The sequence below is a fragment of the Melospiza melodia genome, unplaced genomic scaffold (assembly GCF_035770615.1).
Source record: "Melospiza melodia melodia isolate bMelMel2 unplaced genomic scaffold, bMelMel2.pri scaffold_46, whole genome shotgun sequence".
Classification (NCBI taxonomy): Eukaryota; Metazoa; Chordata; class Aves; order Passeriformes; family Passerellidae; genus Melospiza; species Melospiza melodia.
Window position 1 is genome coordinate 5,015,608 of NW_026948783.1, and position 24,341 is coordinate 5,039,948.

Here is a 24,341-nt window from a genome sequence, read left to right on the forward strand (position 1 = left end):
GTGCCCGTCAGCTGAGGGTTCCTGTGCCCTTGTGCCAAGGCCTGCGGTGCCCAGGCCATGCTGGCCGTGCCCAGAGCTGTGCCCAGAGCTGCCCATCCCTGCTGCCTTTGGCAGCAGAGCAGGAGGGCAGGACATGTGCCCAGCCTGCAGCCAGCCATGGCACATCCAGCCCTCGGCAGCTGCCCAGAGCCGAAAAGCAGCTGGGCAGCTGACTGAAGAATTCATTGTGTCTGCCCCAGCAAAGGGGGAACCTTTGGTGCCCAGCTGTGCCATACCCAGATCTGGGAGCAACCCCCTGCCTGTAGACTCACCTGCAAATTGGACCTGGAGCCTGGCTTTGAAGAAGGTGCCAGAATCCAAGTCCATCATCTTCAGCTGGCCAGGCCAAGGAAGAGATTATCATCCTTGAGGTTGTCCTTGGTGTCTCCAGCACCAGCCCCATTTGGAACAGCTTCTCCAGGGGCTCCTTCTCCTTCCCTGGGGAAGGATGTCAGGGCTCTGCCTAGGGCCCCAGCCATCCATGAACCATACAAACAAAACCAGGGGGATGGTGGCCACCAGTGCTTGTCACACCGGGTCTCCAGCTCAGCTCCAGCCCAAGAGCTGCATGCTCCCTTCTGCTGACCCCTGCTCAGAGCTACAGGCAGGACAAAACCAGCCTGGTTTGCTTTGCCACTGATTGCCAAGAGATGCGTGGAGCTGGTACCTGCTAGGTCCCTGGATCCAACTGTGCACGTGGATTTCTTCAGTCTTCTAGGGCAGGGAAACACCCTTCACCCAAGGATGACAGAAAAGCTCTTCTAAGGATGGCCTGTCCGAGGGTTGCATGGACAAACACCTCTTAATAACATCTTGGCACTCTGGGGAGAGAAACCAGAAATCACCAGTCAGTTGGAGAAGTTGCCCTCCTGTTCCCATGCCCAGGTCATGCTGGGTGTGACCAGAGCTGGGCCTAAACTTCCCCATGGATGCTCTGTTTGGAGGACAGCAGGAGAGCAGGACATGTGCCTGCTCAGCAGCTGCCAGAGTGGTTTGCCCATGAGCCCGCTGCTGTCTCCCAGCACTGGTATTTCCCCCGTGTCCAGAGATGAGGATCCACCTCGAGAGAGCCATCGTGGGAACAAGATTCGCCCCCGGATGATCTCCTGGCCCCTCCTGAACGGGTGCTTCCCCATGACCAGGTGGCACAGCAGGAGGCCCAGGGACCAGATCGTGGCTGCCTCGCCGTGGTAGCGTTGGTGCTGGATCCACTCTGGTGGGCTGTAGGACAGGGTTCCTGTGGAACACAGACACAGCTCAGCAGGGGGATGCTGCTGCTCCCAGAGCCCGGCCCCAGCATCCCTGGGCATGTGGGGGCTGCCCCAGAGGCACACGGGGTGAGCGCTGCCCTCTCGCCAGCACTTGGGACTTGTGCACAAACTCGCGGCTGGAAAAGAAGCCGCTGGACTGGAAGAGGGCAGCACAATCCCTGGGAAAGCCCAACCATGACACACAAAGGAAAAACCCACCCAGTAGTGGAGAAAACCCACTCTCCTCCCCACCTGCATGGTCCCCAAAAATGTTAATAAGCCAAGGTGAACAAGGAGAGCGGAGCAGTCCAGCCCTCCCTTGCCTGCACACCAAACCATCCGGGGAATGGGGTCAGACCCCTCTCTCTGCTGCCCCCATGGGGGTTTGTGTTGGGCTGGCTGCCCCAGCTCCAGCCCCAGCCCAGGGCACAGTGGGCGCTGAAGGCTGTCAGCAGGGCTGGGAGCTGGCCGCCCTCACACCCCACCCAAATCAGCTCGGCTCTAGCATCAATCCCCACCCGGCTGCAATAGGGGGAAGCCCCAGTGCTGCACCCAGGCTGGGCCACGAGATGCCCAGGAGCACCCCCTGCGAGGGCTCACCTGCAAACTGGGTGTAGGCTGTGTCTTGGAGGAAGGCGCCACAGCCAAAGTCGATCAGTTTCAGCTGCCCGCTGGCCAGGTCGAGCAGGACATTCTCGGGCTTAATGTCCCGGTGCAGGACCCCGCAGCTGGTGCAGTGCCGCACGGCCTCCAGCACCTGGCGGAACAGCCCCCGCGCCTCCTCCTCCGACAGAAACTCCCGCTCCGCCAGGAAACCCGAGAGCTCCTGGCACCGCTCCGGACGCTCCAGCACCAGCAGGAAGCTGTCGGGGAGCTCAAGCCACTCCAGGAGCTGAATGACACCGCCACAGCCACAGGACACCTTGGCCAGCAGCACGATCTCCAGGGGTGCGCTGGTGCCGTCGGGCTGCGGGAGGAGCACGACGCCGTCAGTGGGGCCGAGGCCGTGCCGAGGCTCTGGGAGCCCTCAGCCAGGCCGGGATGCTCTGCATGCCCCGCTAAACCCACGCCCGCTCTCCCCGCAGGGCTCACGGCATCTCCCACCCTGCCGGGCCCCGGCTCCTCGCCGCCCGGCACGGCCCGGCTGCTGCCGCTGGCTCCGCTCACTCACCAGCTCGCCCCAGTGCCGGATGCGATCCCGCGGCACGCGTTTGATGGCCACCTGCGAGCGAGGGAGAGCAGCGGGCTGAGCTCGCCGCCCGTCCCGCCGCGCCCCGACCTTCTCCTCCTCCTCCCTCCTCCTCCGCCCCCTCCGCCTGCGCCGCCGCCGGCCCCGCCGCTCACCGGGGCGCCGTCCGAGAGCCGCGTGGCTGCGAAGACGCTGCCGAAGCCGCCGCGTCCCAGCAGGGATCCCAGCCGGTACCGCTCCTGCAGGGCCTCCTGCGCCGTCCCTGCGGGCGGGACGCGGCTCTCAGCGCTCGGCCGGGGGCCAGCAACGACCCCCGAGCGCCCCTCACCCGCCCCGGGCCCGGCATCCCCACCCGCCCCGGGCCCCGGCGGCTCGGGACCGGAGGCCGCGCTTCCGAGCGGCGGAGCTCGGGCCGGGGAAGCCGCAGCGGAAGCGGCGGGAGCGGCCCGCGCCGCGGGTGTGCTCCGCGGGCCCCGGGAGAAGCCGGGGCCGGGGCCAGGACTGGAGCCTGCGTCGGGTCCGGGGCCGGGCTCGGGCCAGGCGGAGCCGAAGGGCGGCGATGCCGCCCCCGCACCAGGCACTGATGCCCGCCCAGCAGCGCCACCGCCAGCACGGCCAGAGCCGGACGGAGGCGAGACCGCGGCGGGACGGCCGGGGCGGGGCTCGGGGCTCGGGGCAGCCCCGCCCGGGGCCGGGGGCGGGCCGGGGGCATGGCCCGGCCCTGCAGGGGAGAGGGAGGCGGGGAGAGGAGAGGGACGCCGGGCAAGGGACCCCGAGAGAAGGGTGCCCGACAGAGGGAAAGGGAGAGAGAGAGAAAGAAAGGGACAAAGAGAGAAAGAAAAATAGGGGAAAGCGTGTTTTAAATTATCTGTTTTGCTGCTCTCGCTGCTACTGCTGCCGCTGCTGCTGCTGCCGCTGCCGCCGCTGCAACTGAGGCGCCGGGGCCGTTCGTCCCCGTGTCCGTTCCCCGCTCGCCCCACGAGCCCCACGTTCGAGCCCCGCGCGCCCCGGGGACCGCCCCTCCGTCTGCCCAAACACGGGAACTTTGCAGCGCTGAGCCCACATGCAGAGCCCTGACTCCTGCACACTGGCACAGCGATCCCCTCGCTTGCTGCTGTGCATTGTCCTTGCTGAGGGGCAAACACTGTCGGGCCACCTTCCCTTGGGGTAGGATTCCTACCTGACTCGAGCACTGCACTTACATCTCCAGTGTTGCTTTCCAGTAAAAACAGGGGAAGGAAAACTGTGTGTGGCTCATGGTATTTTAGAGTGTCTAAAAATCACTAAGTCATCGATCCTAGAGGTGAGGTGCATCTGGAATTACTGGGATGCAACATGGAAAAGGGGAGCATAGAAATAAATAGAGGAAAACACCTTGGATTGTTTCTTTTATTTCACATCTGGAAAGCTGTTTCAGTTTTCCAGGAGTCTTCTCCTGTCTGCTCTTCCCAAAAATCTCTCATGGAGAACAAGGTCAAGCTTCTGTCACAAGATTTGCCACCAGGAAATTATGCCACTGGTGCAATTTTCATTGTGACTGTTTGTGCTGGCTTAGGGCAAATTTGGGGAGGAAACCTCCTGAAGGGGTCTGTCTAGAAAGCAAGTTCAAGCGGCCCCTCCCCCTACTAGTTCAGGAAAAGACTTCCCTTGAGAAAAGTGAAAAAAAACCCAGTTTCTTTATTGAGTAAAGTATTCACAAGCATGAAAAGTGAATAATATTAAATAAAACCTTGGACAGTGCTGAAGAGATGGCAAATTCAGAAAGTCCTTTTTGTGGGTTCTAGTTGGCTCACTCGGTCTCTTCTAAGTCCCTCTGGTTCTGGAATGCAGCATCCCAGAGCTCAGGTGTGAGCTGCAGGTGTTTGTCTGGGTTTTCAGTCCAGAGCAGGTTTAAACAGTTCCAAGAAAAAGGAAAGTCACAATCCGAGGAACTTCTCTTCCTAAGGTGGCTAAAATCAAATTGCTGGACCTTGGCTGTGAAGGCATCGGGAAATTTCCAAATCTGGGCACTGGCGGTCCCAGCAAACACCAGAGCTGGATGGTGCTGAAGCCAGAACCTGAAGATTTCCAAACTTTGGCTTTCTGTGCCAGCAAATCACTGGACTTGGGCTGTGCCGGCACGAGGAAGTTTTCAGATCTGGGCGCTGGCAATGCCAGCAAACACCTGATCTGTGTGGTGTCGTTGCCAGTGACAGAAATCTGCCGGATTTGGGCTCTGCTGGCATCGGGAAATTTCCAAATCTGGGTTCCTGTGCAGGAAACACAAGATGTGGGCAGTGCCAGGCCCAGTAGCAGAAAGGTGAAAGGTTTTAGATTTCTGTGCCAGCAAATTGCTGCACTTGGGCTGTGTCAGAATAGGGAAATTTCCAGATCTGGGCACTGGCAGTGCCAGCAAACACCAGTGAAATCTTCTGGTCCTCGTCTGCACTGTTGAGCAGTGGTTTCCCTGAGAACCAGCTCTGGCAACTTTACAGACAGCGACTGCTTTCATCTCGTTGTCTGGAAACAGAACTTTACTGAAGGCAAACACAACAAACAGGACAGCGTACACAGTACAGAGAGAGAAGCAGAAAAAGGCCTGGGTCCAGGGTCTAGCAGGAATATTTATACATTTATTTATGGGGAGGGGTTAAGGTGGGATCTGAGGGAAGGATCCAAGAGGAAGGAAGGATTAAGAATATTACAGTTTTTGCAGTATAAAGTAACAAATGGTAGCAAAGAGAACTCAGAACTTTCTAGTAACAATTGCATATGAGTAAGAGGATCATGGGCGGGAGCTCCTGCTGACCCCAACTAAAGAGGGTTTTCCCACGGCCTTAAGCCGAGGTCTCCCTCTTCTTTTAAACCAGCTGCAACACACCAGATCTGGGCAGTGCCGGGTTTTGGCTTTCTTTGCCAGACAATTGCTGCATTTGGGTTGTGCCAGCACCAGGAAATTGCCAGATCTGGACACTGGCGGTGCCAGCTAACCGCAGGTCTGGGTGCTGCCAGTGCTATCACCAGAAAATTGCAAGGTTTTGTCTTTCTGTGCCAGCAAACTGCTGGACTTGGGCTATGCTGCCACTGGGAAACTGCTGGATCTGAGCACTGGCAGTGCCAGCAAACACCAGATCTGGGTGGGGCCAGCACCAGGTATTTGCAAGGTTTTGGCTTTCTTTGCCAGAAAATTGCTGGACTTGGCTCTGCCAGAACAGGGAAATATCCAGATCTGAGCACTGGCAGTGGCAGCTAACACCAGGTCTGGGCACCTGTATTGGCATCAGGAAATTGCCAGATTCTGGCTTTCTGTGCCAGCAAATTGCTGGACTTGGGCTGTGCCAGCCCTGGGAAAGTTCCAGATCTGGGCGCTTGGGCAGCAAACACCAGATCTGGGTGGTGTCTCGTAGTGTGTTTTTATACTTTGTAATACTTTGCAATAGTTTTGTTTTTGAATCCCCATCTTTTTCCCAAATGGTTCATCCCAGATGGTACCCCCCTCCCTTTACCTGTGTAATCCCTTTCCCTTGCTGAGGGAATCCCCAAATCCCCACCCTGGCTCTCTGTCAATCACTCAGCATCCCATCCTCTCCATCTAGAAGCTTTGCTCCAGGATGTCGAGTGATTAGCCAGCAGCCGGGGGTCAGCACTCCAAGCCTTGCCCCATATGCTGTCCTAAATGTCTGTCCCCCAGTCCCCATGCCTTAGGATCACTTATTGGTTAGTATTGGCAGGGACAGTGTGTGTGCCAGGGACCAGCAGGGAGTGGAGCTCACTGGGCACAGGCCTGGCCAGGGTGGGGTCACCCTGACATCAGGGACTGAATGTCTGCTGTGAGCCAGGAGAGCTCTGCAGCCCAGGGACACAGCAGGCACAGGGAAAGGGGTCTGGGCACTGACTCCTCTGACCCTCAGGGAGCTCCCCCAGGAGGATCCAGGGCAGCCCCGAGCCCCTCTGGCAGCCCTGGAACAAGGCAGGCACCTCTGAGCCCCTCCATGGCCGCGCAGAGCCTGTCTGGGAGAGGGTCAGTGCAGGGAGCACCATCAGCTGCCTCTGTGTGCCAGGCTGAGCAGCAGAGCCCAGCAGAGGCACCCAGGGCCCCAGGCAGCACAGCCCCCGTGCTCTGCGGAGCAGCAGCCCCAGCTCAGGCTCTGGGGAGCAGGGCAGGGGCTGCAGCAGTGGCTGCTCGGGCCAGCGCAGACGTGTTCCCCTGGGAAGGGCTCTGGGGGCAGCTGGCATGGGCCAGGAGCAGAGCAGGATCCCGTGGGGGTGCAGAGGAGCCCTGGCAAGAGGCTGCCCTGTCCCTGGGCCAGCAGGAGCTGCCTGAGGAGCCCTGGGGCCAACTCTGCGCTGTGCTGGGCAGCAGGGCTGGCCCTGGAGCTGCAGGAGCTGCCCGAGCTGAGCATCTGCTGAGCACTCCAGACACAGAGTGGCTGTCCCTGACCTCCCGGGCCTCCAGTTCCTGCTGCCGGGCCAGACCTGACTCTGCTGCTCTGTTGGGCTGGGGCTGGGGCAGGGAAAGGCTGAACTGGGCAGTGCCAGGGAGAGGAAAACAATGGAGCCTGTCCCCACAAGTCCCCACAGTGTCAGAATGGTCTCCATGGATCCATGAGGGCTCACAGTGTCACAATGGCCCCTTGGTTCTATGGAGCCCCACAGGGTCACCATGGTCCCCTGGTTACACAAGGCACAGCAGTGTCACAAGGGCCCCTTGGTTCTGTGGAGCCCCACACGGTCAGTTTTGCCAGTGGGCAGAGTCAGAACCAAAGACACAGACTCCAGCTGAAGAAATTGTGTAATTTATATGATGTATGTCTGCAAAAAATTACAAAAGCAGAAGCTCAGCAATGCACCCAACCATCCCCACCAAAGACTGCCTGCAGTGATTAAGAAAGATCCAGCAGCATTTACCCTCAGCCTTTACCATCCCCCAGACCCACACAGCAGCTGGGGAAGCTGTCACAGCCAAGGGCTGCAGAGCCACTCCTGGGCACTGGGAATTCCTGCAGGTGCCTCCAGCCCCAGGTGAGGCTCCAACCCCACTGGGAGAGGGCCCAGCTCTGACAGTGCTGAAGGAACAAACTGACAGCACTGCTAGTGTGGCAACATCTGGTTTCATCCTCCTCTTGGGTCCCTCCCAAAGCCTGGCCAGAGCTCAGGAGGAACCAAGGGAGGTGACTTTGATCCTTCAGCCCCAAACAAAGCCAGATGGGGCCTTGTCTGATTTTTAAATACAGAAAGATAAATCCACATTTTACCCATGAACACATACTGAGATCACATTGCTAATAATATTAGCAATATAAATATAAATTCATTAAGATAAATTCATTAATGAGCAGATACAAATATAACCTTTGCTTGGAAGGTTCATCTGGAGCTCAGCTTTGCCTCAGGGCCCGTTGTTCAGGCCTCATTCAGGGCCTGGTGAGGCCTCAGTGCTTCAATCAGTGCTTTGACCTACAGATGAAGTGCAACCTTCAGAACAATTTCAGTAACACAGTTTAGATTTAGGTATTAGGTATAAAGGCATTGCCTCTTGTTCTTCAATTAAGTGCTGTTCAAGTTCATTACTCAGAGCTATAATTTGCATTCCTTTTAAAACATGCCTAATTCGTTGCTATTCTCTGTTGTTTATCAAATGCCTCTGTTTTTTCTTGAGACTGTATCTCTCTTTAGACAAGTCTCAGTACTCCATTTCCAGCACAAGGTGTCACAACAACTCTAACATTAAATCATAACACACCAAGTGCTCACACTGCATTGATCACAGTGACTGCCGCAAATTTATTTCACAGCAGCCTCTAATTTGGGAGCCAATCCCACCAGGAAGAATTTTCTTCCTTCTGCCACTGTTCTCCTGATCTTTCTGTCGAGGTGATTCCTGGTTGCTGGACCTCAAACCCAGCACTGATAGACATTCCTGCCACATTCCTGTCCTGGAATAGCCCAGGTTCCTCCCTGGCCAGCAAGCAGATAATCCAAGGCCTGAGGTTCTGCAGAGCCCCATTTGTGTTTGTTGGAGCTCACAGCATGTGCTACTGGATATCTTAACAGCATCACTTATTATTTCTTCTAATAATTGATTTAGCTCATTAATGTAAATTGGGTGCAGCCATGCAGGGGGTTTCCATTTCCCCATGGGCCATTGTTAAGGGCATGGAGCAAATCTGGGACAGGTTCCCATCTCCTCATTTTTTCAACTGCTTTTTTAACAACCCCTTCACCTGTTCAACCAGTCCTGCAGCTTGTGGATTGTCTGGGATATGAAAAACCCAGCAGTCTTAATCACTGCATTTTTCACAGTAACAGACAAAGCATTCCACATCACAGCATCAGCAAATCCTATAAAAATAGCCAATTTCATCCCTTCCTCCTTTATTCCTTGCATACAATCTCACAAAGCTTACCACTGCCATTTGGGTCTTGGCCAGACCTTTTCTGTGGGGTATTCAGTGTCACAGTGAGCAGCTAAAGCTGACATATTATAATTGTCAGCCATATTTCACTGGGTCAATTTTAATTACATAGATAAAAATATAAATTACTGTCTAATATATAACTATTAAAATCAATTATTGTTATTATATTATTATTATTATTATTATTATTACTAATATTATTATTACTATTATATTATTGCTATTATTATTTAACTTACACAAATGAACCTGAGCTCAAGATTTGAACCTTTTGTCACTCTGTGTGGGAGTATTTCAACAACAGTTTTTCCTTCTGAAGGTGCTGTTAATAAAATTCACCCTCATCTGCCCAAACCCACAAGGTCTTTTCCTTTTCCATTTGCAATTTTTGGATGCATTTGAAGACATCCAGGGGTGCAGCTTCTTTTACCCGACTGCCCCACTGCTCACACGGGGCTCCGACCTCAGCCCACTCCAGAGCCAGGGAACTCCAGGGAAGGGCTTCCCAGCTGGGAATTTCTGATGGCACTGATTCCTCACATTGACATTGAACAAGTGACATTTTGTTGGCATCTGGCCAGACTGTGCCAGTTTTGTTTTACCAGTGGGCAAAGTCAGCACCAAAGACACAGACTCCAGCTGAAGGAATCAGTGTCATTTCCTGCAGTTCAGAGCAGCAAAGAATCACAAAAGGAGCAGCTCAGCAATGCACCCAACCATCCCCACCAAAGATTGCCTGCAGTGATTAAGAAAGATCCAGCAGCATTTACCCTCAGCCTTTACCATCCCCCAGACCGACACAGCAGCTGGGGAAGCTGTCACAGCCAAGGGCTGCAGAGCCACTCCTGGGCACTGGGAATTCCTGCAGGTGCCTCCAGCCCCAGGTGAGGCTCCAACCCCACTGGGAGAGGGCCCAGCTCTGACAGTGCTGAATGAACAAACTGACAGCACTGCTAGTGTGGCAACATCTGCTTTCACCCTCCTCTTGGGTCCCTCCCAAAGCCTGGCCAGGGCTCAAGGAGGAACCAAGGGAGCTGACTTAGACCATACAGCCCCAAATAAGCTCAGATGTCAGATTTCATGGCCTTGTCTGGCTTCTAAATACAAAAAGGTCAAGACATGTTTCACTAATGAGTGGGTACATCTATCACAGGGCTAATGACCATGCATATTTCATTAGGGAGCAGATACAAAGATAACCTTTGCTTGGAAGGTTCATCCAGAGGCCATCTTTGGTTCTCGCCCCCGCCTCTCTGCTATCCCCACCCACGGGGGTTTTGGTTGGGCTGGCTGCTCCAGTCCTGGGCAGAGTGGCTGGCAAAGGCTGCCAGCAGGGCTGGAAGATGGCTGCCCACCCAGCCCCGCTCTAAAGCAACTCAGCTGAAGACTCAGTGCCCTGACTGGCAGCAAAAGGGAGAATCCCCGCTGCCACAGCCAGCTTGGGCTGGGAGATGTTGGGCCATGAGATGTCAGCAGCGGGAGCACAGCCCTGCGTGGGCTCACCTGCAAAGTGAGTGTAAACTGTGTCTTACAGGTAGGTGCCACAGCCAAAGTCATGAGTTTGCCTGGCTGGTGTCCAGGTCAACCAGGATATTCCCTGGTTTGATGTCGCAGTGCAGGACCCCGCAGCTGGTGCAGTGCCGCACAGCCTCCAGCACCTGGCGGAACAGCTCCCGCGCCTCCTCCTCGGGCAGGAACTGCTGTGCCCGAATGAAACGCTGCAGGTCATGACACTGCTCTGGCCACTCCATGACGACGTAGTTGGGGAGCCTGAGCCCCTTCAGCAGCTAGACCACACCGGAGAAGCCAGTGGACACCTTGGCCAGCAGCACTATCTCCAGGGGTGCGCTGGTGCCGTCGGACTGCGGGAGGAGCACGATGCCGTCAGTGGAGCTGATGCCGTGCCAGGCCTGGGGAAGCCCTCAGCCAGCCCGGGATGCCCTGCGCCCTGTGCTGGCCCCACGCCCGCTCTCCCTCGGGGCGTCCTGGCGGCTCCCACCGTGCCGGGCACCGGCTCATCCCCGGCCGGCAGCCCCGGCTGCTGGCCCCGCTCACTCACTAGCTCGCCCCAGTGCCGGACGCGGTTCCGTGGCACCCTTTTGATGCCCATCTGCAAGCCAAGGGCAGCAGCGGGGTGAGCTCGCCGCCCGCACTGCGAGCCGCATCCTCCGCCCTCCTCCTCCTCCGCCTGCAACCCCTCCGCCCTCCTCCTCCTGCATCCCCTCCTCCTCCGCCCCCTCTTCCTGCGTCCGCCGCTGGCCCCGCCGCTCACCAGGGCGCCGTCCGAGAGCCGCGTGGCCGCAAAGACGCTGCCGAAGCCGCCGCGCCCCAGCAGCGATCCCAGCCGGTACCGCTCCTGCAAGGCCTCGTGCGCCGTCCCTGCGGGCGGGACGCGGCGGTCAGCGCTCGGCCCGGGCCAGCAACGGCCCCCGAGCGCCCCTCACCCGCCCCGGGCCGGCCATGCCCAGGCCTTCGCTCCCGGAACGCGGCACGGGAGGCTCGGGGCCGGCGGCCGCGCTGCCGAGCGGCGGAGCTCGGGCCGGGGAAGCCGCAGCGGAGGCGGCGGGAGCGGCCGCGCCGCGTGTGTGCTCCGCTGGCCCCGGGAGGAGCCCGGAACCGGGCCGGGGCCGGGACTGAAGCCTGCGTCGGGTCCGGGGCCGGGCTCGGGCCAGGCGGAGCCGAAGGGCGGCGATGCCGCCCCCGCACCAGGCACTGATGCCCGCCCAGCAGCGCCACCGCCAGCACGGCCAGAGCCGGGCGGAGGCGAGACCGCGGCGGGACGGCCGGGGCCGGGCTCGGGACAGCCCCGCCCGGGGCCGGGGGCGGGCCGGGGGCATGGCCCGGCCCTGCAGGGGAGAGGGAGGCGGGGAGAGGAGAGGGACGTCGGGCAAGGGACCGCGGGAGAAGGGTGCCCGACAGTGGCAAAGGGAGAGAAAATTAAAGAAAAAGAGAAAGAGGAAGAAAGAGAGAAAGAGTATTCAAAACTATCTGTTTGCTAGTGCCGCCGCTGCTGCTGCTGATGACGCCGCTGCCGCCGCTGCAACTGAGGCACCGGGGCCGTTCGTCCCCGTGTCCGTTCCCCGCTCGCCCCACGAGCCCCACGTTCGAGCCCCGCGCGCCCCGGGGACAGCCCCTCCGTCTGCCCAAACACGGGAACTTTGCAGCGCTGAGCCCAGATGCAGAGCCCTGACTCCTGCACACTGGCACAGCGATCCCCTCGCTTGCTGCTGTGCATTGTCCTTGCTGAGGGTCAGAAACTGCCAGCCCACCTTCCCTTGGGGCAGGATTCCTACCTGAGCCCAGCACTGCACTTACATCTCCAGTGTTGCTTTCCAGTAAAAACAGGGGAAGGAAAACTGTGTGTGGCTCATGGTATTTTAGAGTGTCTAAAAATCCCTAACTCAGCGATCTTAGAGGTGAAGTACATCTGGAATTACTGGGTTGCAACATGGAAAAGGGAAGCACAGAAATAAATAAAGAGAAACATCTTGGATTGTTTCTTTCATTTTCATTTTGCTTCTGGAAAGCTGTTTCAGTTTTCCAGGAATCTTCTCCTGTCTGCTCTTCCCAAGAACCTCTCATTGAGAACAAGGTCGAGCTTCTGTCACAAGATTTTCCATCAGGAAATTATGCCACTGGTGCAATTTTCATTGTGACTGTTTGTGCTGGTTTAGGGCAAATTTTGGGAGGAAATCTCCAAAAGGGGTCCATCTAGAAAGCAAGTTCAAGCGGCCCCTCCTCCTACTAGTTCAGGAAAAGACTTGAGAAAAGTGGGAAAAAACCAGTTTATTTAACAAGTAAAGTATTCACAAGCACGAAAAATGAATAATATTAAATAAAACCTCTGACAGTGCTGAAGAGATGGCAAATTCAGAAAGTTCTTTTTTGGGGTTGTAGTTGGCTCACTCGGTCTCTCCTGAGTCCCTCTGGTGCTGAAATGCAGCGTCCCAGAGCTCGGGGGGGGCGACAGGTGTGAGCTGCTGCCGGTGCTTGTCTGGGTTTTCAGTCCAGAGCAGGTTTAAACAGTTCCAAGAAAAAGAAAAGTCACAGTCCAAAGAAACTTCTCTGCCTAAGCTAGCTAAAACCAAATTGCTAGACCTAGGCTGTGAAGGCACCAGGAAATTTCCAAATCTGGGCACTGGCAGTCCCAGCAAACACTAGATCTGGATGGTGCTGGAGTCAGAACCTGAAAATTTCCAAAATTTTAGATTTCTGTGCCAGTAAATCACTGGACTTGGGCTGTGCAGGCACCAGGAAATTTCCAAATCTGGGAACTGGGGCAGCAAACACAAGATGTGGGAGGTGCCAGACCCAGTAGCAGGAAGTTGCCAGGTTTTGGATTTCTGTGCCAGCAAATTGCTGCACTTGGGCTGTGCCAGAATAGGGAAATTTTTGGATCAAGGCACTGGCAGTGCCAGCAAACCCCACATTTCAGGAAGGATTGGATCTGGACCCTTCCCTTCCCTTCCCTTCCCTTCCCTTCCCTTCCCTTCCCTTCCCTTCCCTTCCCTTCCCTTCCCTTCCCTTCCCTTCCCTTCCCTTCCCTTCCCTTCCCTTCCCTTCCCTCCCTCAACAAGGTGCCAGAGGGGCTGGACAGCAGCCAGGCAGAAAGGGACCTGCAGGGAGTGATGGACAGCAGGCTGGACAGGAGCCAGCAGTGTGCCCAGGTGGCCAAGCAGGCCAGTGGCTCCTGGCCTGGATCAGGAATGGTGTGGCCAGCAGGACCAGGGCAGGGATTGTTCCCCTGTGATCGGCACTGCTTGGGCAGCACCTCGAGTGCTGTTTGCAGTTCTGGTGCCCCCAATTTAGGAAGGACATGGAGGAGCTGGAGCGTGTCCAGAGAAGGGCAACAAGGCTGGTGATGGCTCTGGAGCACAAGTCCTGTGAGGAGTGGCTGAGGGAGCTGAGGTTGTTTATCCTGGAGAAGAGGAGGCTCAGGGGAGACAAGGCAGTTTCAGGGCACAGGTTGGACTTGATGATCTCCATGGCCTGTTCCACCCTTGCTGATTCTGGGATTCTCTGAAACCACCCTTGGAGCAGTTGCAGGATGAGCCCTGGGCCTCCTCTTCAGAAGCTCCAGCAGCCCAAGTCCCTCAGCTTCTCCTGGCAGCCCCAAAGCCCATCCTGTCAGTCCTGCAGAGCCTCTGCAGCTCCTCCTCACTGCCCAGAACAGGGAGCCCCAGAGCCAGACACAGCAGCCCAGATGTGCCCCCCTGGCCTGGGGTGTCTCTGGCAAGGGAGCAGAACCAGGCATTGCAGGAGCCTGCAGACAATTCCTGCAGCACTTGCAGGATGATCCTGCTGCCCATGGTGCCAAGTCAGGAACTGCAATGGGGAGTGGGGCCAGAGAGGAAAGGGCAAGAAAGAATGGGCTGTTTGCAGAGGAGGGAACAGGGGTGGGCAATCGGAAGACATTTGTACAGGAAGAGGAAAGAAAGCAAAGGTGAAGCCAAGGAAATGCTGAGGAGAGTTTGGGGGTGGCTGCCAAGCAGCCCTGGCTCTGAGCAACAGCGTCTGCAGTGGGACAGGAAAGTCCCAGCTGATGGGAACAAACTTTCTGGCTGACTGCAGAGGCCAGGACAAAGCTGAGTGGTTTCCCTGCTGTCCCCCAGCCCTTGCTGGCCCCAGGGGCTGATGGCATTTGTGCTCCCTCAGGTTCATGTCCCCACATCAACAGCATGGGGGTGCTCCCCCTGCTCTGTGCAATGCAAACAGGGGCTGCTGAGCCAGTGCTGCCGTGTCTGTGCCTGCAAGGATGGGGCACCTGTGTGAGCTGGGGGAGAGGCCAGGGCTGCAGAGGGGGGATGTTGTTGGCAGCTCCATCAGGATGCTCTGGGACGCTGCCCTGGGCTGTCCAGTGCACTGGGGATGGATCAGCCCCTGCTCTACTGCTCCTTCCCATCTCCCCGAGGGCCCTTGCAGAGCCCCAGCCATGCTGTTTGCCCCCAGCCTGCCCACAGCCAGCCTGGGCTGCTCACACGGGGTTTTCTGTGCTGAGCATTGGCCTGGGTGGGTTCTTGAGAGAGCCTGGGCAAGGAGCCTGGAGCCCCCAGGGCCTGGGCTGAGGCGTCAGTACTGCCCCAGCAGTGCCCATGGCCTGTCCCTGCTGCAGCCCCAGCACTGGCACCCCCAGGGCTGTGCCCAGCCCTGAGAGCACTCAGGCCCTACAGCAACACCAGGGCCACCAGGGCAGCCAAGGGAATCTAGATAGCCCTGGCAGCTTTTGTCTGGGAGGTACCATTGGAAAACCATATAAAGAATTTTGGAGGCGGATTCTCAATTTTGGCCATGGATGGCTGGACTTGAAAGTGTTTTTTTCAATGGGAAGAAAAGAACGGGTCCCCAGTGTTTTGAAGGCACATGAGGGGTGGCCCCTAAGAGGCCAAGGCCAGCCAGAGCAGTCTGTCCTGTCAGGTTTCATATGGGAATAATCCTCGGATATAATCAGATTTGGGGGAGGAATCCCAATTTCAGCCTTGAACCCCTGGAGGACAAGGACAGTTCTTTCCCACAGGAAGGAATGCACAGAACTCCAGGGTTTCAGGGGATGATAAGAAGCAACTCTCAACATGCCAAGGGCAGCGGGACCAGTCAAGCAGCCCCCAGGAGGCCCAGCTACCCAGACCTGTTCCATGTTCCTGGATCCTTGGGGCCCTGCAGCATCAAAATTGCCCCTTGGTTCCATGAGGCCCTGTAGGATCACCACAGATCTTTGTTTCCATGAGGCCCAGTGATATAACAATGGTCTCCTTGGCTCTGCAGTGGCACAATGGCCCCTTGCTTTCCATGAGGCCTTGCAGTGTCCAAATGGTTTCCTTCTTGCCATGGGACTGTACAAGGCCACAATGGCCCCTTGCTTCCATGAGGTCACAGTGTCTCCAAACGGCCCCTTGGTTCTATTGGGTTCCCTGGGATCACAGTGGCCCCTTGGCTCCAGCAGGTCTGGATGTGTTACACTGGCCCCTTGTTTCCATGGGGACCCACAGTGTCCCAATGGCCCCCTGCTCCCATGAGGCCCTGGGATGTCACAATGGTCTCATCGCTTCCACGAGGCCCTGCTGTTCCACAATGGCCCTTGAAGTGTCACAATAGTCCCGGTGGATTCCCCTGCTGGTTCACAATGGCCTCCTTTGTTCTGTAGTGTAACAATGGTATCCTTGATTCCACCGTCAGAATGGCCCTGTGGTCTCATGGAGCCCCCACAGCCCCTTATGGAGCTCCACAGCCCTTTATGGAGCCCCACAGTGTCACTTTAATCCCCTTGAGTCCATGAGGCCCTGCCATGCTACAAGGACCCCTTGGTTATACAAGGCCCTGCAGTGTCACAATGGCCCCTCGATTCCAGTGGTCCTGAAGTGTCCTAATGGTCTCCATGGTTCAATGAGGCCCCACAATGTCACAATGGACTTTTGGTTCCATGAGCTTTCGTACTGCCAACAACAGTCTCCTTGGTTCCACAGTGTCACAATGGACCCTTTGCTCCATGAGGTTCATTGGTGTAACGTGGACGCCTTGATTCTGTGAGTTTGTGTTAGTGTCACAATGATCTCCTTGGTTCTGGGACCCTGCTGTGGCTGCTGTGTAACAATGGACCTGTGGTACCATGAGGTTCCATAGTGTCACCATGGTCCCTTTGGTTCCACAAGGCCTTGCTATGCCACAATGGCCCCTTGGTTCCATGAGGTTCTGTACTGTCAACAATGATCTCCTTGGTTCCACAGTGTCACAATGGATCCTTGGTTCCATGAGGAGCCTGGCCTCCCACAGCCCCTCACAGCTCCCCATGGCCCCTCATGGCCCCTCACAGCCCCTCATGGCTCACTCACAGCTCCCCATGGCCCCTCACAGACTCTTAGAGACCCTCTCAGCTCCTTGCAGCCCCTCATGGCCCTTCACAGCCCCTCATGACTCCCTCACAGTTCCCCATGGCCCCTCACAGCTCCCCATGGCCCCTCATGGCCCCTCACAGCCTCCCACAGCTCATGGCTCCCTCACAGTTCCCCAAGACCCCTCACAGCCCCTCACTGTGGATGCTCTGGAAGAGAGAGAGAGAAACAGCAAGTGTTTCTCACAGCAGTATGTGAGAATTTTTAGGGTGTTGTAGGGATGTGATAACTTGTTAAGTATAAACAATCTGCAGGTGGTATTCTTCTACTTTGTCTTTCTGTTCTTCTCAAGCACAGTGTAATGTATTTTTGTTAACCAGCCAATCAAACAGAATAAATCATCTCACGCTATAGAAACCACAAGGTTCTCTTGAATAAAACCTTATTTCACTCTCTCTACTAAGTGCCTCCCGCCTGTTCCTGTGTCATTCTCGACTCAAGAGTGACACCTCACAGCCCCTCATGACCCCTCACAGTTCCTCACAGCCCCTCACAACCCCTCACAGTTCCTCACAGTTCCTCACAGCCCCTCACGGCCCCTCACAACCCCTCACAGCCCCAGACGCGGGGCGCCTCCCAGAGAAGGAGGAGTCGGGCCCTGCTTGTTTTCCTTTCATTTCAGTCCCTTCATTACAGCAACAAGTAAAGAAAGGCTGAAATGGAGCCTTTCCCCAGCGTTTCCCTCGGGGTTAACTGTGGCCTGAAGCTCTGTGCTGGCGCTGGCCCCAGCACCACCATCCCTGCAGCCGCCAGGCCTTTGCTGTCCCCCTAGTCCGTTCCCTGTCCCCGAGTCCCGCCCGGCTCTGGCAGCAGCAGCAGCCGCAGCGCAGGGGGCGCCGGCCCGGCCCAGCCGGGGCTCCCGGCCAGGAGCAGCAGCAGCACCGGCCCCTTCCCGCCTGCTCCTCGGCTCCCAAGGGCTTTTTCCAGCTCAATTCTGGAGCAGAGCAGCCAGCACCCACACACAGCCCTGACTGCTCAGGGCCCGACTGTGCTGCCCCGAGCCAGGCCTCAGAGGAAGAAAGGATCGGATTCCAGAGCTGTTTACAGCAGTTTTACTCACCCTGAGGTGGCAGCAGGAGGCTGCTGGTGCCTTTGCCTTGGGAATTGGGGATCATGGCTGCTCTTGGCCCTCTTCTGCTTGCCACCTGAATTTTGTCCATGAAACTGCAAGTGCCTCTTTCAGTTGGTGCTACCCACGGTGCTTTCATGACAGTGAAGTCAGTATTTTTGTTGAAGGCATAAAGATCAACAGATACTGGAATGCTCACCAACCTCAAGCTCTAAGGTGAGGGGAATTAAAGCCTCGCAGGCCACATTTGCAGTGCTCATATACAGCCCTGTTGCTGGCACTGATGAAATAGAATAAGCTGACAGAGGCCATCACAAAAATTGCCTCTGCAGTGTGGAATTAAACTAAAAAATCCACCAGGAGAAACAGAAACCAGAACTTCTCGACTCGCTTCATGGCTCCTTCCCAGCAGCAGGAAACAGAGATGCCCAGAGGTGTTTTGCAGTGCTGCTGCCCCCAGTTTACAGCCAGGCTTGCATTCCCTAACAATTCCTGGTACCACCTCCTGTTTTCTTAGCCTGGAACAGTAACAATGAAAACCTCACCAATGGCACAACTCCCCAATCCACCAGCAAAAGAAAAGACAAGTTGTCAAGTTCTCCAAACCTTTGTCCTGCTTTGCTGCAAGAGTCCTGCTGCAGGCACAGTGTGGAAAGCCAAGAGAAGCCACAGGTGGTGGCACATCTTGTGACAGGAGCTCGACCTCATTCTCCAGGAAATGTTTTTGAAAAGAGCAGACAGGATTACAGAGAAGATTCCTGGGAAACTGAATCAGCTTTCTAGAAGTGAAATGAAAATGGGAAGAAATAATATGAAATGTTTTCCTCAATTTATTTCTGTGCTCCCCTTGCCCATCTTACACTACTTCTCCATGCCATTAATTCCAAATGCATCTCACCTCTAAGATCAATGACTTAGCAAGTTTTAGACACTCTAAAATACCATGAGCTGCACAGTTTGCATTCCCCTGTTTTTATTGGAAAGGAACGCTGGAGACACAAGTGCAGCGCTTGGAAGCCTGCAGGCAGGGAATGTGCCCCGGCAGTGTGTGACCCTCAGCAGGGACAGTGCTCAGCAATCCTGCAGGCAGGGAATGTGCCTCGGCAGTGTGTGACCCTCAGCAGGGACAATGCTCAGCAATCCTGCAGGCAGGGAATGTGTCCCAGCAGTGTGTGACCCTCAGCAGGGACAATGCTCAGCAGCGTTGCTGTGCTCAATCCCCATGGAACCATGCCAGGAGCAGCTGCTGAGCTCAGAAGCCATCGCAGCCCCCGCCCTGCCCCAGAGCCCCCTGGCAGGGTGGGCTCCTGCCCTGGCTCTGTGTGCCAGGAGCCGGCAGCGCTGGATGCAGGGAGCCCAGGGAGGGCACAGAAACGCTGGGTGAGAAATGCTGGGGCACAGCGAGATGGGCGAGTGCAGCCGGCCAGGGCAGAGGAGCAGCATGCACAGGGGGCACAGCCTGCAGGACACATGGCCAGGGGGAGAAAACAGCAAACTTCTCAGGAGGGTGGAGAACAAACTTTTAGTTGCAAACTTCAGAGAATGAGGTATTTGGGAGATCTGAAACAGCATTGAATTACAGTAAATCACTTGACAAAGCACTGACTGAGCAAACTCTAACCTGTCCAACTTCAAGTTATCCAGATTTCGATAAAAGGAAGTCAGGAAAAGAGAGAGAGGGAGAGAGAGATCCACAGTCAGTCTTGGATCTCAGCTGCTGTGAGCTCCAGGGCCGTGGGATGTGTCAGTGTCACACCCGTGTCACAGCCTGACCTGCTCTGGTCCCCCTCTCAGGTGGGTGACTCCTGAGGGTGACTTTTGGGGTGCCAGGGGCTTGGCAGACAGCTTGGGGCTGGGCCACAGTCTGCAGTGGCTGGGGTGGGACAGTGACCACCCCACCTATGCAGAACTCTCCCTGCCCCAAACACACACTGGAGATGTCTGGGGCCGTTCATCATTTCTCTGCTTTCCAGCACTGAGGCAACGGACTCTGGCTACAGCTCTGAGCTCGTGCCCAAGGCAACCACCCCTGGCAATGGGGCTCCATGGAGCTGCTCTCAGGAAACCCCCAAGAGCTGGGGAGTGCCCCAAAACCACCTCAGAAATGTGAGATACCTCAAAATCTCTTCAGGAATGTGGATTATTCAAAAACTCACTCAGTAACAGGTTCGCCCTCCCTTCATCATCCCCAGACTCTGGCTGTCTCATTCCAGACCCCAGCCTACCTTCCCAATCCTAATCCCAACCCCAACCCATCCCACTCCTCCTGGACATCAAGACCCCCTTCTCAAGCTGTACTTCCCCCATTTCCCACCTCCCAAACCCCATCCCACCCATCCTGCCCCACCTAATGCCCATCTCACCCCTCCTGATTTGAAGCCCACTTCACCCAATCCTCTTCCAACGCCATTCCACCCTGAGGGGCTGTGGAATCGAGGAATTCTAGGATGGGATTGAGTAGTTTTCAGTGGCATTGAGCAGTTTTGAGCTGACAGATCAATCCCTCTCGTCTTTTGGAGTGCCAAGAAATAAAGACAATTAAACCAAATACCCCAAACCCCCCCGCCATATCCTCCCAGATGTCTCCCAGAATCCAATATTTCCCCAAAACACAAGTAAAATGTGAGGCTTTAAATGCCTTTGATGAATTTGTTGACTTTTACTCCAACTTTCTGTGTTTTGAAGGGAGGAAGATAAATCAAAGATAGTTAAAGGCAAAATAAAAGGAACACCAGCCACTTCTGACTGTATAAAAGGGAATGTGGGTCACCAGGGCTCTGACCATTGTGGGTCCTCTGATGAGGATGGAGTTGGAGCAGTGCATGAATCTCTTCCTGCAGTCGGGGCATTTGCAGGACTTCCCTTACCAGTGCTTCCATTGGTGTCAGGTAAAGAATGACCGGTCTGAGAAGCTCTTCCCACACTGGGGACACTTGTAGGACCTCTCCCCCGTGTGGATGTGCTGGTGGGTGACGAGGGTGGAGGTGTGCCTGAAGCCCATCCCGCAGTTGGGGCAGCAGAAGGGCCTCTCCTCTGTGTGAATTCGTTTATGTACAAGGAGGTGGGTGCTGGTGTGAAACCTCTTCTGAGACTGGGGACACTCGTAGGGCCTCTCCCTGGTGTGGAACCTGTGGTGGACAACCACATCGGACCTGTGGCTGAAACTCATCCCACATTCCAAGCACTCGTAGGGCTGTTCGCCAGTGTGGATCCTCTGGTGGCTGATCAGGTTGAATCTCTTCCTGAAGCTCTTCCCACACTCCAAGCACTTGTAGGGCTTCTCCCCATCATGAAGCTGCTCTGGGGCAACCAGCTCTGAGCTCTGGCTGAAGCTCTGTCCACCTTCTTGGCACAGGGTGGGTCTTTCCTCCTTGGAGCACCCTGGGCTGGCTTTGGAGCCCATCCTCATAGAGGATTTCTGGGGATTTTCCTCCCCAGTGGAATTCTGCACTGTGGAGTCACTCAAAACAGCCTCTTCCACGAGGTTCTGCTGTGGGGATTTGTCCTCTCTGGTCTCCATCCTCAGCTTCTTCTCTGGGGGAGTGTCAGGATCCGTCCTAGTGGACAGATACCCTGATGGTTTGTAGGAATGATCTCAGGGTGCAAAACACCAACATGGTACAAAGGGGTTTGCAGTGATAATCAAAACAAATGCAATTTTATTAAAATAATCACAGCAAAAATGCAATAGAGGGATTAAGGGAGAGAAAAAGATAGAGAAAGAAAGAGAGAGAGAGAGAGAGAGAGAGAGAGAGATCGAGGATATAGCTACCAACGCAGAGACAAAGTCTTTGGGTCCTTTGGTCCAGTCCAGTCAAGGTCCGCCTGCTACGCTGGGGAGATCTCAAAGGCTCTAGCTAACTCAGAGGTTTTTATTACTGAAAATTGCGAGGGGGGGGGAAACAGATACAATAGGGAACAGATGTAACAGGTAGTCTATGTTCTCAGCAGTAAATTAGAGGCATTGTTTTCTTGCTCCAGTGGTCAAAATCTGCAGGCAAACATCTTGTTTCGGTCAGCTTGCCTCCCCCACACACCTCCCCGGGTTGGGGGTTTCAGTACCAGTCCTTGGAAGGAGCAGAGGGGCCTTTTAGGAGTTTCATGTCTCAGTCATTGGTGGAGAAGCTTCGCACATCTCCGTCTGTCTGTCATGGTGGTTGTAAAACAGGTGAGGGTCCACCCAAAACTCAGGAGAAGTCCAGCCAGGCCGAGAGGTGGGACAGCTTCCAAAGCTGCTATTGTTGCAAACGGAGCACGGTGCCATCTTCTTAGCATACAGCAAACACACTTGTGAAAACAATATCTTAACACTGAGGTTTCAGGTCTCAGGGCCTATGGCATGTGACTTTTCTCCTTCAGAGCCAGATATAGACAGAGGGGGTCTTCTCTTCAGTGGTCTCTCAAGGACGATCGTGAGGCAGATGAGGGAAAATTCTGACAGACTCTCACACGACCCCTTGACTCACGATTGTCTTGAAGGGATCTTCATCAGCAGAGCTCTAGAATGTCGCTGATCAGTCTTGCCGTACTGTCTCTGCTTTTCCAGCAGAGACAGTATGTCAGAGAGAAAAGAGAAAAGGAGGAAAAGAAAGGATAGGAAAAAGAAGGGGAAAAAGGGAGACAATAAACAAACATAATTAATATTGATTATCATAACAATTTTCACAAAGGATTAATTAATTAAAACAATATTCTTTTTATAACAATTTCAAAGAAATGGTTAAAACAATCACAAATAATCAAAAGCAAAGCAATAAAAAAATCACCATATAAGCATTAACCTTCAAATAATTTTCTAAAACAATTCACTAAAAATCAAAAGCAATTTTCACAAAATCATAAAAGAAAATCTGGATTACTCTAACACACATATGCTTAATTCATAATTGCTTTGTGTCAAATGTCTTGGGGATTTCCACGGTGCAGGGGACATCAGCCAAATTGTGTGCAGCAACTATAGATATCATCCATCTTGTCAGCTGTTTCACCATCTTCTAATTCGTAACTACTAGGATTGCTGAGAAAAATAAAACCAAACAGAATTAAAATCAAAAGGATTAAAAGGATAACAATGGGATGACACACACTGTTAGGACACTCATAACAGTAGGAGACCACCCAAAAAGAGTATCCTACCACCTGTGCTCAGCATCTTTCTTCACTCTTTCCATGACACGGTGTATCTGTCTCATGGTATGATGAACAGTCACCAGGGTCTCCTGTCCGCTTTCCTTGATCTTCTCCAGGATTTCAACCAAGTTCTTAGGGAGCAGCAGTTGTCTTACCAAAGTGAGATTCAGCTCAATAGGAGTAGGCATCAGTTTGTGAATCAGTGTGTAGTTAGATTGCCATAGGTAGTAAGAAGTGACTGGAGCTTCACAAGAAAAAATCACATCCTGAAATCCTAGTAAAGTTACAAGCACAAAATTTTGAATGATTTTTAGTATCTACTATAACATTTTATATGAGCACAAAATCACAAATAATTCTAAAACATGCACATCTACTGTCTACGTATATAAGAACTGTTTCAGAAGTCTCATTAGGACAAATCTCAAAGTGACAGATATTTTGCTCTATGTCTTAACAAATGTCTTGAGCTATGATTGGATTGCTTTCACAGATGAACTCTTATTGTTCTCAGGCAATACAAGATTCCAAATTACCAGTTTGCCATTTCTTATTAATTTGACGGGCCTATTCCCTATGTTCAGAAAGATGGCTCAGTCGTAATTCAGTTCTAATGCTTTAACAGGGAAAGTTAAATGCACTAAGGTATTGCATATGGTTAACACGAAAACTGTGGCTGTATTTAAAATGGGGTCACAGGTAAAAATTCAGTAGGTTTCACCAGGATTGGAATTCTCTTTCAAAGTCAGTGGCACTGTCCCAAATTATTTTCTAAATTTGTGTGGGAAAAGTGCCTTCTTCACCTTCTCTTATAATTGAAGCAAAAACTGTCTGCATCTACAATTGTGTCTGGATACAGCTGAGAGCCAAAGAAACATTGTTTTGTGTAGCACAAAGTGCATCAATTATCAATTTGTGATCATTTAGATTTACCTTCTCCCAATTTGGTAATATGTTTGATAGCAACCACTGGTGCGTTCACAAAAGCCAGTAAGAATGACTGCATTGGTTGCTGTAATTTGATCAAATCTCTAATTGTGACAGCCAATTGATTCAAGTTGAAGTAATTTACATGTTATGTATAATATCATCACCTGGTGTTACCGTAAAGGGAAGGGAAAACATTATTTCCATCACTAGTGTTATCATGGTTTATCAGGTCTTCTTGTCCCTCGGAGTTCTTCTGAAAAAGTAAACACAACAGACTGCCACGAAGAGGCAGAAAAGGTTAGAACAATGGAATTGTCAGAGAGGTTTTGAACAGCAGTGGTACTTCCCCTACAGCAGCAGAGGGTCCACCAAAAACAGGTTGTCCAGGGTAATGTGCTGGGTTCTTGAAATCATCTGGTCCCTGTAGTGAGGGAATTATGCTTGGAGCTG

At 54.2% G+C, this 24,341-nt stretch overlaps 1 protein-coding gene across 1 annotated transcript in view; it reads right to left on the reverse strand.

Moving 5' to 3' along the window:
* Positions 1-317: 317 nt before the first annotated feature.
* LOC134434716 (serine/threonine-protein kinase pim-1-like) overlaps positions 318-24,341 on the reverse strand; it is a 94,237-nt gene continuing 70,213 nt past the window's right edge. The window contains exons 2-7 of the mRNA XM_063183343.1: positions 2,634-2,726; positions 2,461-2,511; positions 1,890-2,256; positions 1,100-1,276; positions 707-860; positions 318-477 (exon numbers count right to left, since the gene is read on the reverse strand). Coding sequence (XP_063039413.1) covers positions 754-860; positions 1,100-1,276; positions 1,890-2,256; positions 2,461-2,511; positions 2,634-2,726 — 795 coding nt within the window. The 3' untranslated portion in view covers positions 318-477; positions 707-753. The remainder of the gene's footprint in view (positions 478-706; positions 861-1,099; positions 1,277-1,889; positions 2,257-2,460; positions 2,512-2,633; positions 2,727-24,341) is intronic.